Below are 14933 nucleotides of genomic sequence, written 5' to 3'. Positions count from 1 at the left end.
ACTTTGTGTTTGAATTTCAGGAGCTGCACCTGAAGGGAGCAAAGAGATGATCTCCTCTTTTGATTTCTTCACCAGATTGAAGGAGTGAAAACTACAAGACACAAGAAGTTTAGTCATTACCAAAGTTCTATATAAATTAAAACAATAAACTAATACAAGTTGTTGCTAATGCTAAGCTATATGCTAATGCTAAACCTTAACTTCAGTAAATGAACTTACATTTCTGTTGCTGTGTGCAGATTGACGAAAGAACCGTCAACTTCCTGTTTCCTTTATAACTTCCTGTTCCCTGAATGATCCAGGGAGAGGAGAGGTGTTCTTGGTGTTGGTGTCTCTAGTGACTTCACTGATGCTCCTTTTAACTTTGAACCATATTCTCCTAATATATGATTGACCATATGTATATATAATAAATAAAGTCTTTATGTCATGGTGGGAACAATGGATGATCAATGAATTTAGGTTAGTACACTATATTTAGTACATTAAGTCATCCAACACTTTAAAAAAGGGTCTGACATGTTCACAAAACTTCAGACACACTTGATTTTCTTTTTCATGACCCTGTACTTGTGTTACTCATAAAACACCAGGGGGAGCCAACACATGTAACTAACTTTTGTTCAACACTCTCAAAACTTCAGATACTTATGCCCCCCTAGCAGTTCCGGGAACAGATGATGTGGAAGCTGGACTTGAACCAACGTCTATCCATTGCAGATGCAAGGATCATTCCACTCGGCCACCGGTCCCTTCATACTTGGTGATGTGTTCCGGGCGTATTTATCATCGTCATTTCAGATTTTGACTTTAAAATTTGCCTGATAAGATTCTAATCCTCTATCACCAGACACAGTGGGATTTGAACCTATGCTCACCACCTACAGAGCTCAGAAATCACAATCTTATCCACTACACTACCGATACCTTCACACTATGACATGTGCTCCGGGCGTATTTATCGTCATCATTTCAGATGTTAGACTTTAAAATTCACTGAGTCCTGATAGGATTCGAACCCACCACCTCCGGACTCCAAGTCCTCCACCTATCTCTTGAGCCACAGAGACAGATGCTTTACTATGTTTCTCAGATCTCTTGAGTCTTTCCTTTGGACCAACACCTTTAAGATAATTGTGTGTGTGTGTCTTTCCTGTGGATCCATACTGACAGGTGCTTCACGATGTTTCTCCTCTTGAGTCTTTCATTTAGGACCGACACCTTTAAAATTCACTGAGTCCTGATAAGATTCGAACCCACGACCTCCAGACTCCAAGTCCTCCATCTATCTCCTGAGCCACAGAGACAGATGCAGACTTTGTCTCTCCTGCTGGATCTGTGTGTTGTTTTGTTCAAGTCTACATTTGTTTGTCTTCCTGGCTTGGCAGACAGCAGGCGGAGTCAGGAAGGCCGTTAGTCCACCTGGGTACACCTGAGTCCATCAGGACTCTGCTTATAAGTGGCTTCCAGTCTAACGTGTCTCCCCTCTCTTTCTCCCAGGCCTCCACCAACTGGTTTGCTTTTGTTCCCACTTTACAACACTACACTCATCCACACATTGCATTCATGACTGATTTACATAATTATGATTATTTGATAATAAATTGACTTCCTTTTAAACCTTGTTTCATGTGATATCCTTCCTTTGTCACTTACTTTGAGCCAGTTTGACACGTCCTGCAACAACTCTAAAATGAAGGATGACCTCATGTTTACTTAACCATCTTTTGCACTACTCACCACTGCACCATTATCCTATTTAGCCTTGTACATATTAGTCTTTATTTGTTTATTGTTGATATTTAATATTATACCTTTGTACAAAGAGAGCTCAGTTTACTAAAGTAAAATTCCTCGTGTGTTGAAGCATACCTGTCCAATAAAGCTGATTCTGAAGGATTTCTGTGGCTTTGATAACTGTTGGAAATAAACTCCTCAAAAAGTTTGGAAACATTATTTTGTCAATTATTTCTTTAATAATACTAATTGGTGTTGTATTTTATATCGTTGGAAAGCCTGATCGGTCACCTTTACAACGAGGTATAACTTGTAAGCATCGTGCATTCATGGAATGTGTAACACAGCTAAACGTGTGAGTAGCACTCTAAAGAAATGTGCCAAAATGGACACAGCACTAGTTTTATTACAATAAAATATTGAACAGACATGATGACCTCATGATGACACGTTACATCAGCACAATACAATAAGGTGTCACAGGTGAGGGGGTTACTACACTACTACCCCCACTATCCTCCAGCCCCATTGGGTAGGAGCTCAAAGCTTTCTTAATGTTGTTTTATTATGTTCCAGGTTTTAGGTCTTATCGATGTCAACAGCTGATGTTAGCTACAAAGTGTTATCAGTTTTGTATGTTGAGCAGATTTAAGGAGTTATGACCTCCTTTAGACATGGACGTACAGCGCTGGTATTACTTCCTGATCTAGGCAGCATCAGTGTCCTGTTAAAAGTTAAACTCTCTTTAACCCGTCAAAGGAGAAGTGATTCAAATCATTTTCAGGGAAAATAGTTCACTTTAACATTCAGGACACTGATGCTACCTTCAGGATAACGTTAGATCAGGAAGTAATACCAGCACTGGATGTCCATGTCTAAAGGAGGTCATAACTCCTTAAATCAGCTTTAACATCAACATACAAAAACACATAATGCTATGTAGCTAACATAAGCTGTCGACTAACGATACCTAATAGATTAAAAAATAATAATGTAGTTTTACATTAAACACCTGATGTTCCTCAACTCTAAATCGACTTCTAGCTGATCAAAAAGGATGAAGTCAAATGATTAAAATAACTGAGTCTAAACATCTATAAGACCTAAAACCTGGAACATAATAAAACATTAAGAAAGCTTTGAGTCTCCTACCTGAGCAGGAAGACGGCCACCGACGGGGGATCCTCCTGGAAGACGTCAACAGAGTTCCTGTTGGAGAAGAAAAACTAATTTTAGTTCATCAAGTTAATAAAACTCAGAAAATGTTTGTGATTATACAACATTGTGATGATTGGAATAAACCTGAGTTTCATCATTCACTGTAAATTATCTGTGTTTAACTTCACTTTAAGGCTTTTGGATGAGACTGAAACAAACTTAAATTCAAAGTTTAAATGTAGAATATAATATAGAAACATGAAGTATAAGGTCTTAAGAAACATCTTAACAGATTTATCTTATATTATAAGTTCTACAAGTTTGTTTACCTTTAACCTGATCGAGCTTTGGGGGGAAAGAAAATGCTCTATACATATATATAATATATATTCAGAGTTGTAATTGATCTGTGATATTATCAATGAACTTAATATAATGGAGCACATAAGGTAGGTGAAGAAGAGTTATGAGCATATGAAAGTTAATAAAATCAAGGCAAGGAAGAAGAATTTTAAAACAACCTTTTTAACTTGTAAATGTTTCCGTTTAATTTATGTGTTTAATCTGAACTATCTCATTGAGCTGTAAGATGTACTCTTATATCAAATATTTGATTTAATCAAATTGATCATTTCAATTCAATCAATAAAAAGGTTTGTGGTATTTTCATTAAGAAAAACTAAAAAACTAATTTAATTAACTAAAAAGGTAAAAATGCAGCTTTAATATAAATAATTTACCATACAATGATGTAATGTTAAATATCAAATTACTTTATTGACTTACAAAATTAACTGTCACAAAAACTCTAATTAAAGTTAAAGGTTTAAAATAAATGCATTATATCGTTTATAAATCACTTTATATAGAGAGGGCGCCCTCTGGTGGTTAGTTGTTGGTTACTGCACTTAAATAATAAATTAATCAGACTGCTGTTTCTTTGAGTAAATTAAACACAGAAAGCTGGATTAAGAGCTTTTACTTTTTAAATTAAATAAATGAAGTTTATTCATATTACTTTATCAAGATGAACATTTAATCTCTGAGCTCTGTGAACAGTAATGTTTAGAAAATCATTTTACCTCAGAGCTACAGCACAGAGCGAGGAAACACCTGCACACACCTGTACAAAGAAACAAGAAGAAAACCCTGAATGTTGAGTTCAAACAACAACTTTCTCTTCACTTTTGGTTGAATCTCTCAGACAGACGATGTTGTTATGGTTCAATTAGCATTAGCATTAGCATTAGTTTTTTCTTCTTCTTCGTCTTCAATTCTTCTTTTCGCAGCATTTTCATCCAAACTCGGACACCCGTCATCCGCTCGAGTGGTCACAGGGTCGATATTAACTTTGGCGCACCTGAGGAGCACACCTGAGCGTGACGCGCAGCAGCGGAAGTGACGTTGGCCGTGTCACTCCCAGGTAAAGGTCGTATCGACGTAGAGAACTCATTGTGAATTAGGAGACACAATAACAATAACTAAATTAAGTAAAACACCGAAAATAAATAAAACATTCATTTTTAGATTTATAATCTGTGGATCTGTTGTTTAAATGATTTGTCTATTAGTGAAATTATCCAAACACTCCTGCTTTTATACCAAACAAAACACTAATATTTTACATTACAAACACATGTTCAATCTTGTACTAGTTATAGGTGTAGTCACTTTAATTTCCAAACATTTACAAATGATTAAGTCTTTTCATTTAGTTTGTTTTAACATATTCTGAGATAAGTATAAAAGATGGTTGAAAATATTGGTAGGTAAACTACTGTATGCTATACAGAAGTAACTGCACTATTTATATTTTTCCACACATTTATGTGGTGGAAAAAAAGCTGAATCGTTAAAAAGAGGAAACATTTGTGTTATAGTGACTGATGGATGTAATTGTAACCCAGTCCCAGCAGAGGGCAGCAGTGTAATATGAATGCATGATGCAGACCTGACGAGGCTGTTAACCTCCAGGTGAGCTATACTGTAATATTTACAGTCTATGGTTGTAAAGTGTAGAAGTTACATTACAGCCACAAAGAGTTAAAACCTTCAATATCATGTAGATCATTTGAAGCACAACAAAGCTTTTAATTATAATAAAATATATACTTTAAAACACTTAGCTGTCGTTATTTTTAGCCATCACATATTCTTAATGAATGTGTGTGTATGCAGCATGTTTCGTGTAAGTAAAGCCAATATGTAGCCTATTACATTATATAATCATGGGGAACTTTATCACAATAAATAAATGGAGCAGAAAATACTCAAAGTAAAGTACAAGTACCTTAAAAAATGATGAATAAGTGGAGTGATTTAGTAATCCCATCACGACTGTTAATAACAGGCCTCTCCATTCACTGTGATCAGAAAATATTGTGATGATGTTTCTTTGTTTCTCAGCACTTCCACCATGGGTGCCTTCAGAGTTAAGAATCTAATCCACCACGCCACAGATGCCCTTCACACTTTGGGATTTTCTCCAGGTGTATTTGGACTTTAAAATTCACTGGACCCAGGTGAGGTTCAAACACACGATCCCCAGACTCAGAGTTAGTCCTCTAGCTCACCTGGTGAACAAGGCCAACCCGCGGGGCACTGCAGGGCCCTGCTGCACACCCACCAAAATGTCGCCCATCAATATGCTGTACTTTAACCACAAAGAGCAGATAATCTATGGAAAGATCCCATCCATGGTGGTCGACCACTGTGGCTGTTCTTGAGGAGACCCTGGTGTCTGCAGGACACAGAAGCTTTGTTTTCAGTGAAAGGGATGCAAAATATTTTGTCTCAAGTCTAAAGTAAGACCCAGTAGCATCCCATTTAGAAAGGGGCACAAGGATTACTTCCAAGGACAGGACTCTGAAGTTGTTTCTTAATTCACAAGTTTGGCTGACAGCTGATTTTAAAACATAAAATATGATAAAAACAACAGAAACTGTGGTCCTACTTTAGGTTTTAGCTCTGCATGTATGTGCTTAGCATAGCTCCTCCATGCATCATGCCTTCTTTGGAGCATTATATTTATGTGCATCCTGAGACATTACAAACCATACTTCATGTCCACAAAGTGCAGTGAACATGGGGGAATTATTACAGAAAACCAAGGAAGTTCACAGCTTTGAGGCAACTGTCACCTTCATGAAGTTGTTTTTTCCTAATGTGTCGCACTGTTAACTTGTGCTGATGCTGTCCAAATCTGACGCACTCGATGACATCTATGAATGCAAGCACATGTGTTAGTAAAGAGATAATATACAACGAAAGTCATTCATCACTAAACAAAGATAAAACATAAGAAACATTATAGGAGCACATATTCTAAAGTGCACAGATAGATTGAAAACTTGAACCTTGACCAGAACAATCCCTGCGTCTTCCATGTGTGCCTTTATTTTTTTTAAACATGAACCTAAGGACTCCGAGCTGTCAGATTGTCCTTCCCTCGTCCCAAAGCTTGTTTTCAAACTCCTCTCTGTGATCTGTGCTGATATGCATCACAGTGATTTGAGTGATAGAAAACACCTTCAGGAGCATTAAGCATGCAAAGTCAGTTTGTCAACTAGAAACTAACCCTGTGGTTGCTGCTCTGCCTTTCCTTGCAGCATAATAATTTAAGAGAGTAAGTTGTCTGAGCATGCTCTGAGTTAATGGGTGGAATTGAAGTATTACTGAAAGTGAAAGGCTGAGCCTGTGTTGGGCTGAGAGACTTCATGTTTGAATGCAAGTGCAGTATTGTAAAAGATTTTCAAAGCTTGGTGTTTTATAGCTTCAATGCACAACGCATTGGAAGTATAACAAACAACTTGACACGAGAGTTGTCCGGTTCCATTCAATTATCCGGATCGTGTTCACATGACTGCAAAATGACATCAACTGGGATCATTTCAAAGCACGGTTTGACAAGTTAAGTTGTAATAAAGTGGGTTGAGGACAAAGGGCTTATGATCTTGAATCAAAACTTTTTGTGCAGTTGAGAAAGTTTATAACTTTTTCTGTGTCCTTTACTTGAATCTTGTATGTTTGGGAAATGTTGTCTTTTCTTCCAGATAGAACTGTAGGGACGGAAAGTCGGGAGAAAAAGAGAAAAAGAAGGAATGTTGTTCAGCAAAGGGGCTGGCGATGAATCAAAACCAGCCTGGTGTTTTAGTCTAGCCTAATTGTAAAGCACGAGTCTAACCTGATAAGTCACCATCGACTCCTCTGGTTAGCTTTTCCAAAGCTGCCACAGAGAATCTTTATCTCAGTGGACAGAATGATTTTCCTGCATTAGTCAGAATGAGGCTGCATCCAGTTGACATTTTAAGAACTGCAGCTAAAGGACTTTCTCTACTTTTAAGTTCAATTGTTATGAAAATGATGTTGGTAGTAAAAACTCTTTGCTGTGTAGGAGTTAAAATATACTGGTTTGCATGGATGCTCTGATCCAAACTTCAACTCATACCTGCTTCCATGGAGAGGCAGGTATGGATAACATCTGAACCTTCTTTGTTTACGACCATCACTGACTGGCTGGTAAAATCGTGCATAAGCTGCAAGGACAGTTTTTCTTTTCATGATCAGCTGATCATGATATGAGGGCAGGAACTGTGATCACAGAGGGAGGCTTGATGTTGATTGGAAGCTGAGTGCAGATGTCCTGAGTGTTGATGTGCTTCACAGGAGTCCTGACCCAAACGCTTTTTGTTCTGCTGTTGGAACAGGACGTCCACAAGCGACAGTTTCCTTTGAGTCAATTAAGCACATAAGAACAAGTGTTTATTCCTTTATCTTGCACATATACTGAGTATTTTCATGAAAAAACACACGCTTTGTTAATGGTATCAGGGTGAGCTTGCTAACTGACAGAATAACCACCGTCCGTCGTTCTCATTGGCTGTTGAAAATTAAAGGGCGGGCTCATGTTGTTGAAAGGGCGATGATTGGCTTACGCTGTTTCTGCACAGCTGTACTTTAAAGTACAGTACACAACACCGAAAGAAGGCTGAGGAGCTGCTTGGTAAAGAAGCTGTACAATTTCCTTTTTAGGAAATATAAATACTTTTTCTGTCAGATATTTTCACGTTTCCTCTGACCTAAAGGTAGGTTTATTCACATATTATCTCCCGCTATGACAATATTCTGACTAAATCTGCTGTTCGTGGTCGTAATAGGATGCACTGTCACTGACTAAAAATGACGAGTTAAACTTGGTGCTAAAAGTTGATAATTTCAAACGATAAAGGAGTTAAAGATACCTATTTAAAGTCGGTTTGTTAGCTATCTCGACTAGTAATTATTTAAAGCAAAATGTAAGTTTTTCATAGTGGTTTATCCCTTACCACCCATTGGAAGTCCAAAAATGAGTTATTACCTGCACACCTGTATCTAATGTCCTAATTATTACAGCAGGTGAATCACATGTAGACTGCACTCACCAATACAAATTATGATAGTTCGGTGTCTTTTGTTCTATAGTGTTAGTTATTATAGTGATATAGAGGAATTCTGTTTAAAAAAGATTTCTGGATGATATTTTGTTTACTTAAATTAGATTGCTCAGGTAAGTTCAGGTGAGATTTGTGCTGCAGTGACTGTTGCTAGGGGCAGTGAGGAAACTTACCATGACAGCCTTTCACTTAGTTGAGTTGCTCGTTCTAATAAGATGTCTTTAACCTCAAGAGTTCATTCAACCTGACTCCTTTCCTTTCATTTTCAACCTGAAGGACGGGAAACAGATATGATTATCAAATTGTTGCATTATTTCTTTATTTTAGGATCACAAAGTTAGAAGCTAAAACTTAATGCAACATCAGTTCTCTAATATTTATCATGTTGAGAAATATCTTGAATAGCAACAATAACATTACTACTTAATCATAATTTCAGACATTGTGTAAACTTTAAATAGTTTCTTTATTTTAGAGTTCACACAGATTATTATTTTTCCTCTGAGTTCTACTTTTTATTCAACCTTTTTAAAAAAGGAATGTACCTAAACAAACCTTTAAGTCCGAGCTCTTAACACTGAATGAATCTGCTTTTGTTCACCAGAAGATGGCGCAGTGGAACCAGCTTCAGATGCTGTACTGCAAGTACCTGGAGCAGGTGGACCAGCTTTACGATGACTCGTTCCCCATGGACATCAGGCAATACCTGAGCAAGTAGATGGAGAGCATCGACTGGTGAGAGGGTTTTTTGTAAAGTAGAACAAAAGTTTTTACTTTACAAGAATAGAGATCAGAGCCTCATTTGTCTTGTGCTCCGTGCCTCTTCAGGGACACAGTGGCGATGCAGGATTCCTTAGCCACAGTTCAGTTCCACGACCTCCTGGCTCAGCTCGACGACCAACATAGCCGCTTCGCCCTGGAAAACAACTTCCTGCTACAACACAACATCCGCAAGATTAAGAGGAACCTGCAGGTTAGAACATTTATAATACCCCCTGTCATGTAATGGTCACATTTTGACAGAACTTATCCATCTCTCGACTGGGCGTTACCAGACACGTTCCTCAAGACGTTTACTGTTGAATGTTCCTCGAGTCAGATCGGAACTGGGAAAATCTGCTTTTTCTTATTCTGCACCGGACTCATGGAACAACATCCAGCATCTTCTTGAGGGAAATGAACTCTTATCTTTTGGGCATTTTAGAAACCTGATTTTAAGCCTCCCAACCTCTGTTTGTAACTGTTTTACATAAGTGTGTTTTTTTATTGCAGTTTTGTACTCGCTTAATTATCTTAGTACATTTTAGCCTTTTGTAGACTGATTTTAGCAGTCTTGTATTATCTGTCCCCTGTTTTTATTTTTGATTTAATATCTGTTTTAAATGATTTCTGTAGTTACTCGATGTCATTGTAAATGAGGGTTGCCCCTCAATGATCTTTCGAGTATAAATAAAGGTTGAATGAATATCAGTGACTAAAATATTCAAAGCACATAAGTAAATGTTAACTGGATGCCGACCCTCCTGTCGGATTACCTGAGCTATGAGCTCTGGAGTCGCCACATTAACGATGTCAAACGGACCGAACCTGGAGCGCCAGATGGGCCCGTACAATCTCTTCTGTACATCCTAGAAAAACCAAGTCAGTGTGTAGAATGAAAAGTGTAAACTTAAGTAGAAGTAACAACATCTCTACAATGTGTAAATGAATGAATTTACCAGAAACATGTGCAGGGAAGAGAAATACTTTTACACTTTTAAAAACACAGTTATTCTACCTGCCAAGTCTCCTGATATAAAACATATCAGGAAAAATTATTTAGAATTTTTTTAACCCTTAAACTAATTGAATCAATATTTCACTACATTAAAATCTATACTATTTCTAGTTTTACTACTACCAAATATTAAACTAAAAGTAACTTTATGTGATAATTACACTGAGCGGAGATCAGAGAGTCAGTCTGAGCAGTTAATAAAATCAATTACTTTTGAATAATTCAACTGAAATCATTCTCTGTGAAAAAGGCCACAAACTAGTCAGAGAAAACAAAGGCTGCTTTCGTTCTTGCTGACAGTGAAGTTTCATTTGGGTGTTGTTTTTTCAGCATACAAACTGAAATAATGGACCACTTCAGCGTTTACAACAAGTTAAAGTGAATAGAGTTCAGTAGAGATGGAAATGTACCTGCAGTAAGTGGCTCCTGTGTCGGAGGTCTGGAGCGACTCGAGCTGCTGGTAAAGTCCGGGCAGAGAGTGCATTAGCTATTCTGTCGACAATCGAAGGTATTTAATTTTATTTAAACTAAAATGGTTCGTACACTGTCTCCATCGACCCCGAACGGAAGTGGGGAAATATTGGATGTTAAATGAAACAGCATAGTTTGGCTGCCATCTAGTGGACATGATCAAGTTCTGCAAGGTGAGCCCCATTCAGCCTGAGATTTAAGATTGTCAACATCTGTGAGACTTTTCAATACCACAAGTTAAAAATGAATAAAATCTGTATTCAAATCTGTAATTTAACCAAAAGCTGCAATAAGAGAAACATGTACAGGTTAGCAGATACTAATGGAGTCTTTTTGGTGCATCATAAAGTTGAAACTACATCTTCGGAACGACGGGTGAGTGCTGCCGTCTTTCTTCAGTGTGAAGTTCTGTGTTTTCTGTGTGTGTGTGTGTGTGTGTGTGTGTGCAGCTCCATCATGGGCTTCATCAGTAAGGAGAGGGAGAAGGCTCTGCTCAGTGATAAGTGTCCCGGGACCTTCCTGCTCAGGTTCAGTGAGAGCAGCAGAGAGGGAGCCATCACCTTTACCTGGATGGAATACGACCTCTGCAGTGAGTGAAGGACTGATGCTGTTCATGTCTTATGTAAAGGAAGAATGTGAGACTCTTTGATCCAGTAGATATCTCCCTTTAGCACCAGCATTAAACCAGAAACATACAATATGCCCAGATAGGTCGTGCTGTGCTACCCCCAAAACTTTCCGCTCAGTATCTGACATTTTCTTATATTTAAATTGAAGAACAGTTTCCTACTCCCTCTCTCTCTCTTTCACTCTGTGGAGCCGTACACGAAGAAGGAGCTGTCGGCCGTCTCTCTGCTCGACATCATCCGTACCTACAAAGTGATGGCTGCCGAGAACATCCCCGAGAACCCGCTCCGCTTCCTCTACCCCAACATCCCAAAAGACAAGGCCTTCGGGAAATACTACCCCAAACCCACAGAGAGTAAGTGTTCTGGTTCCACAGTAAAATCATATGATCTGTTTATAAAATATGATGCTGTCTTACATTTCAAGTATTAATGCTTCTTTTAAGAGTGTTTATTAAACTAACAATCTGCAGGTGCCGTAAAAACATTCGACCTTTTATACAAACGAGCTGATGAGAGGTTTTTTATTACCTGTAATTTCAGCAAAGTATCTTATTGCAAACTGCACGTTTATTTAATGCTTATTGGGGACTAAATGCTGTTAATGTTGAATCTGTGTTTATTTGACTTTTAGCTCAGGAGCCCATGGATGTGGAGAACAATCCAGAGAGGAGCAGCTACATGAAGACAGAGCTCATTTCTGTCTCTGAAGTGTGAGCAGAGAATGTCACTTTTTAAACACAAAATATTTTATTGGTAATGCATTGAGCAGATTTAACTTGGATTTGCTTTCTGTTCAGAGATCCGTCCAGACTGCAGGACAACATGTTGCCCATGTCTCCTGATGACTACAGGGCTTTGTCACAGTTAGTCGGCCCCAGAGCACCCTTGATGCTGTGGTGAGTATTTTGATAAGCTGCTGAACCAGCTTCTGTGAGCACCTCTTTAAATACTGCTGTTGACAGTCTGCACAGGGTTTTTTTTACAGGTGAAGATTTCTGTTAATTCATCACCTGTAAAGAAACAACACCTCAGATGATTGTAGACGAGTAAACTGCATGATATGTCCATCTGAGATGAACCGGTAGATGTGTAGAAATTTAAACCCAGCTTTACTCTGTCTGTATTTATCTGTTATTTTGTCCTTATTGATCTTAAATGCAGTTGCTTCAAGTATTGTTGTGTCGCAAACCAGTAACCAAAGCTTAAATTTGGAGATGTTTTTATGGGGTTTGGCCAGTAATGGGAGCTAAGTTTTGCTGTGTGTTTTTTCTTCCTCTTGCTCTGCTCAGACCAACAATCTGCTTGGATTTGAAGAGCTTGATGTTCAGGTAGAGGCAGCCTCAGTTTGTTGCTCTACACTGAATAGTGCATCAGCTTAAGTGTCATTTTCTTTATGTGTTGTTGCATGCATGACATTTAACATACAGAGAAAGAAATTGTAGCGTATCTACTTTTAATATTTATATATATATATAACTCGGGGCACCATCCTTGTTAAGTAAGGAAACTAATATTACTTGTAGTAATTAATGAATCTATAAATCGGTCTCATATCATTGGGATGAATTCTCAAGCAGTAAAAACCATAAACTTACACAGACAAAGTATTGAAAGTTTATATGAAAGTTTAATAAAGAAAAATGATGAACAGAAGAATTTAAAGGAAATGCACAAGTAATATCAGTATAATTACGACAGTGATATAACTTGAATAATAATATTGAATTGTTTAAGTTGCCATGGTGAGATCCTTATGTCAAGTTTGGAGTTTAACTATATTGTTTGAGGGATTTAACGAAGTGGGAGTTTGAGAAATAAAAACAAAAAGGGAACTTAATAAATTTGGTGAAAGTTGACTCTGAGGCTTTGATTCGGATACCACAAGCTTGACTCAACAACCCAATCTCATAATCAGAACGCTTCCTTACTGAGACGTAGTGTTCAATTGAACTCTGCCGAATGGTACCAAGACTTCCCGTCGAGTTCTTTCGGATCAGGAATGCCGGTGGCCCACAATAACCGCCGTAGCAGGTCCGGTCGGAGTGAGATGGGTTTGAAGAAAAACACAGCGGTCCAAGCAGTTGTCCGTGGGTCCTTCTCTCAGCGGCTCAAAGAGTCTTAATTAACGTTCGTCAGGATGGACGCTCGTTGATCCTCACTTGACTTGAATGGTCTCTTGTAGTCAAATGTGAGGATAGAAAAAAATAATGTTCTGGAAGACGAATGATCAATACTTTAAAAAAAAAGGAAAAAGACAGAGGCGCTCAATCTTAGGCTGTAAGAAAAACCTTAGAATGCGGGCTTTAAGAATCAGGGTTGGTTTAAGTTGGATTCGAGTTCTGCAGGTCCTGCGAATCCGGACTTAAATTCAAAGAGTTTCGCGTCGGCAAAACTTGAAGAAACAAAGTGGTTTGAAACAAGGATTTAACAAGAGACGTCTAAGAGAGTTTAGAAGAAGAAGTTACGAGGAAAATTTACAAAGAAAAACGAGAGAAAAGCGAGAGAAAAAAGCGTGCGCTCTCGAGAGACGAGCCACTTTATCCAGGGGATGACTTTACGAGGGGGCGGGGCCTAATATCTAACCCGCCTCCGATGTTTACTTTATTTCAATCCACTCCGAGTTCTTTACTTATTAAGAGCATAAATAAGAACTTTGATCATATGAACATCACCATGTCAATATTCGTATGTAGGTTTATTTCCGGCAGTAAACATTTCAGACAATTATGCAATGAAATAGACATTACGTCCAACCTGAAGACAGTTAGACGATTTCCGCCTGTATGGGAATGAAATCAGCATTATACCATTCAACATTCAAACACACATTAATATAGTATGAAGGGTATAATATCATATCTTAAAATACAAAATGTATAACTAGGACAAAATCACATAGTAACTATCGTACTTCCTCCGTCCTGAAACTCAGGTCGGTACAGCGCTCTTGCCACTAGGGGGCAGTAGTGCTCCACGTAAGATTCAAGTAGAGTTCATCAGGTAATGTGATTTAGTTTCTCAATATCTAAGTTCGTCATAGATGATCGTAGCGGAATCGAACTTGTATGAAAGTGTTAGTCTTGATGTCATGGATACATATATCCGATTCAGGGATTGAACCGAAATTCTTTTTATAACAGAAATGGATTATGTTGGTTAAGGCAGTTCGTTCAACGTGTTGATTAACTCGGCAGACGGCTGTCTTCCTGGGATTGTTTATTGAGAAAGTCGTTTCACACGTATCCAAGTGTTCTGGTTCGCTAACTTGGATTAAAGGCTTATTGTTTTTTTATGACGTCCTGTTCTTCACAGTTAATCAATTGAATGGCTTTTGTTATCAGTAAACAGGAAGAGTGGGGTTTTCATTTATGTCCTGTGAGTTTTGGGTTGATTTCAGGTCAATATGTTACAAAATATTAATCAGAAAGTATAAAAATCTAAACATGTACTCCAGTTGCATGAATTTAACTGTTCTACATGCAAAGGCGTGAATTTAAGTCGTTTTCACATCTGCACTCCTGAAAATATCTCGATCATTTCAGGACGACTGCTCCGGAGATTCTCCTGATCTGGTTGTTCACATATCCACCTCACAGCTGGGGACTACAACTGTCAGACAGGAGGGGGGGCGGCGAGGGGTCTCCTGAGGTATACGACGCTATAATGAGAATATTTGTCTTTATATCAATGCTACGTGTAGTTGAACAGAATCACAATGTGAACTAAAGA

At 38.2% G+C, this 14933-nt stretch overlaps 1 protein-coding gene across 1 annotated transcript; it reads left to right on the top strand.

The window, feature by feature from the left end:
- The first annotated feature begins 7862 nt into the window (after positions 1 to 7862).
- On the top strand, positions 7863 to 12104 carry LOC132959875 (signal transducer and activator of transcription 1-like). The gene is made up of 6 exons (XM_061033126.1): positions 7863 to 7979; positions 8932 to 9062; positions 9156 to 9300; positions 11395 to 11557; positions 11836 to 11914; positions 12002 to 12104. Exons 2-6 carry the CDS (start codon positions 9046 to 9048, stop codon positions 12102 to 12104), a joined length of 507 nt encoding a protein of 168 aa, XP_060889109.1. The 5' UTR covers positions 7863 to 7979; positions 8932 to 9045.
- Positions 12105 to 14933: the final 2829 nt, after the last annotated feature.

The sequence above is a fragment of the Labrus mixtus genome, chromosome 24, assembly GCF_963584025.1.
Source record: "Labrus mixtus chromosome 24, fLabMix1.1, whole genome shotgun sequence".
Classification (NCBI taxonomy): domain Eukaryota; kingdom Metazoa; phylum Chordata; class Actinopteri; order Labriformes; family Labridae; genus Labrus; species Labrus mixtus.
Note: the sequence above shows the minus strand (reverse complement) of the source record. Positions and strands in the feature narration are given on the sequence as shown.

Bases quoted from the DNA above. Each gene is read 5' to 3' on its own strand.
- LOC132959875 (XM_061033126.1), top strand. The intron at 11,558-11,835 runs GTAAGTGTTCTG...TTTGACTTTTAG, and splicing joins CTACCCCAAACCCACAGAGA to CTCAGGAGCCCATGGATGTG. The intron at 11,915-12,001 runs GTGAGCAGAGAA...CTTTCTGTTCAG, and splicing joins CTCATTTCTGTCTCTGAAGT to AGATCCGTCCAGACTGCAGG.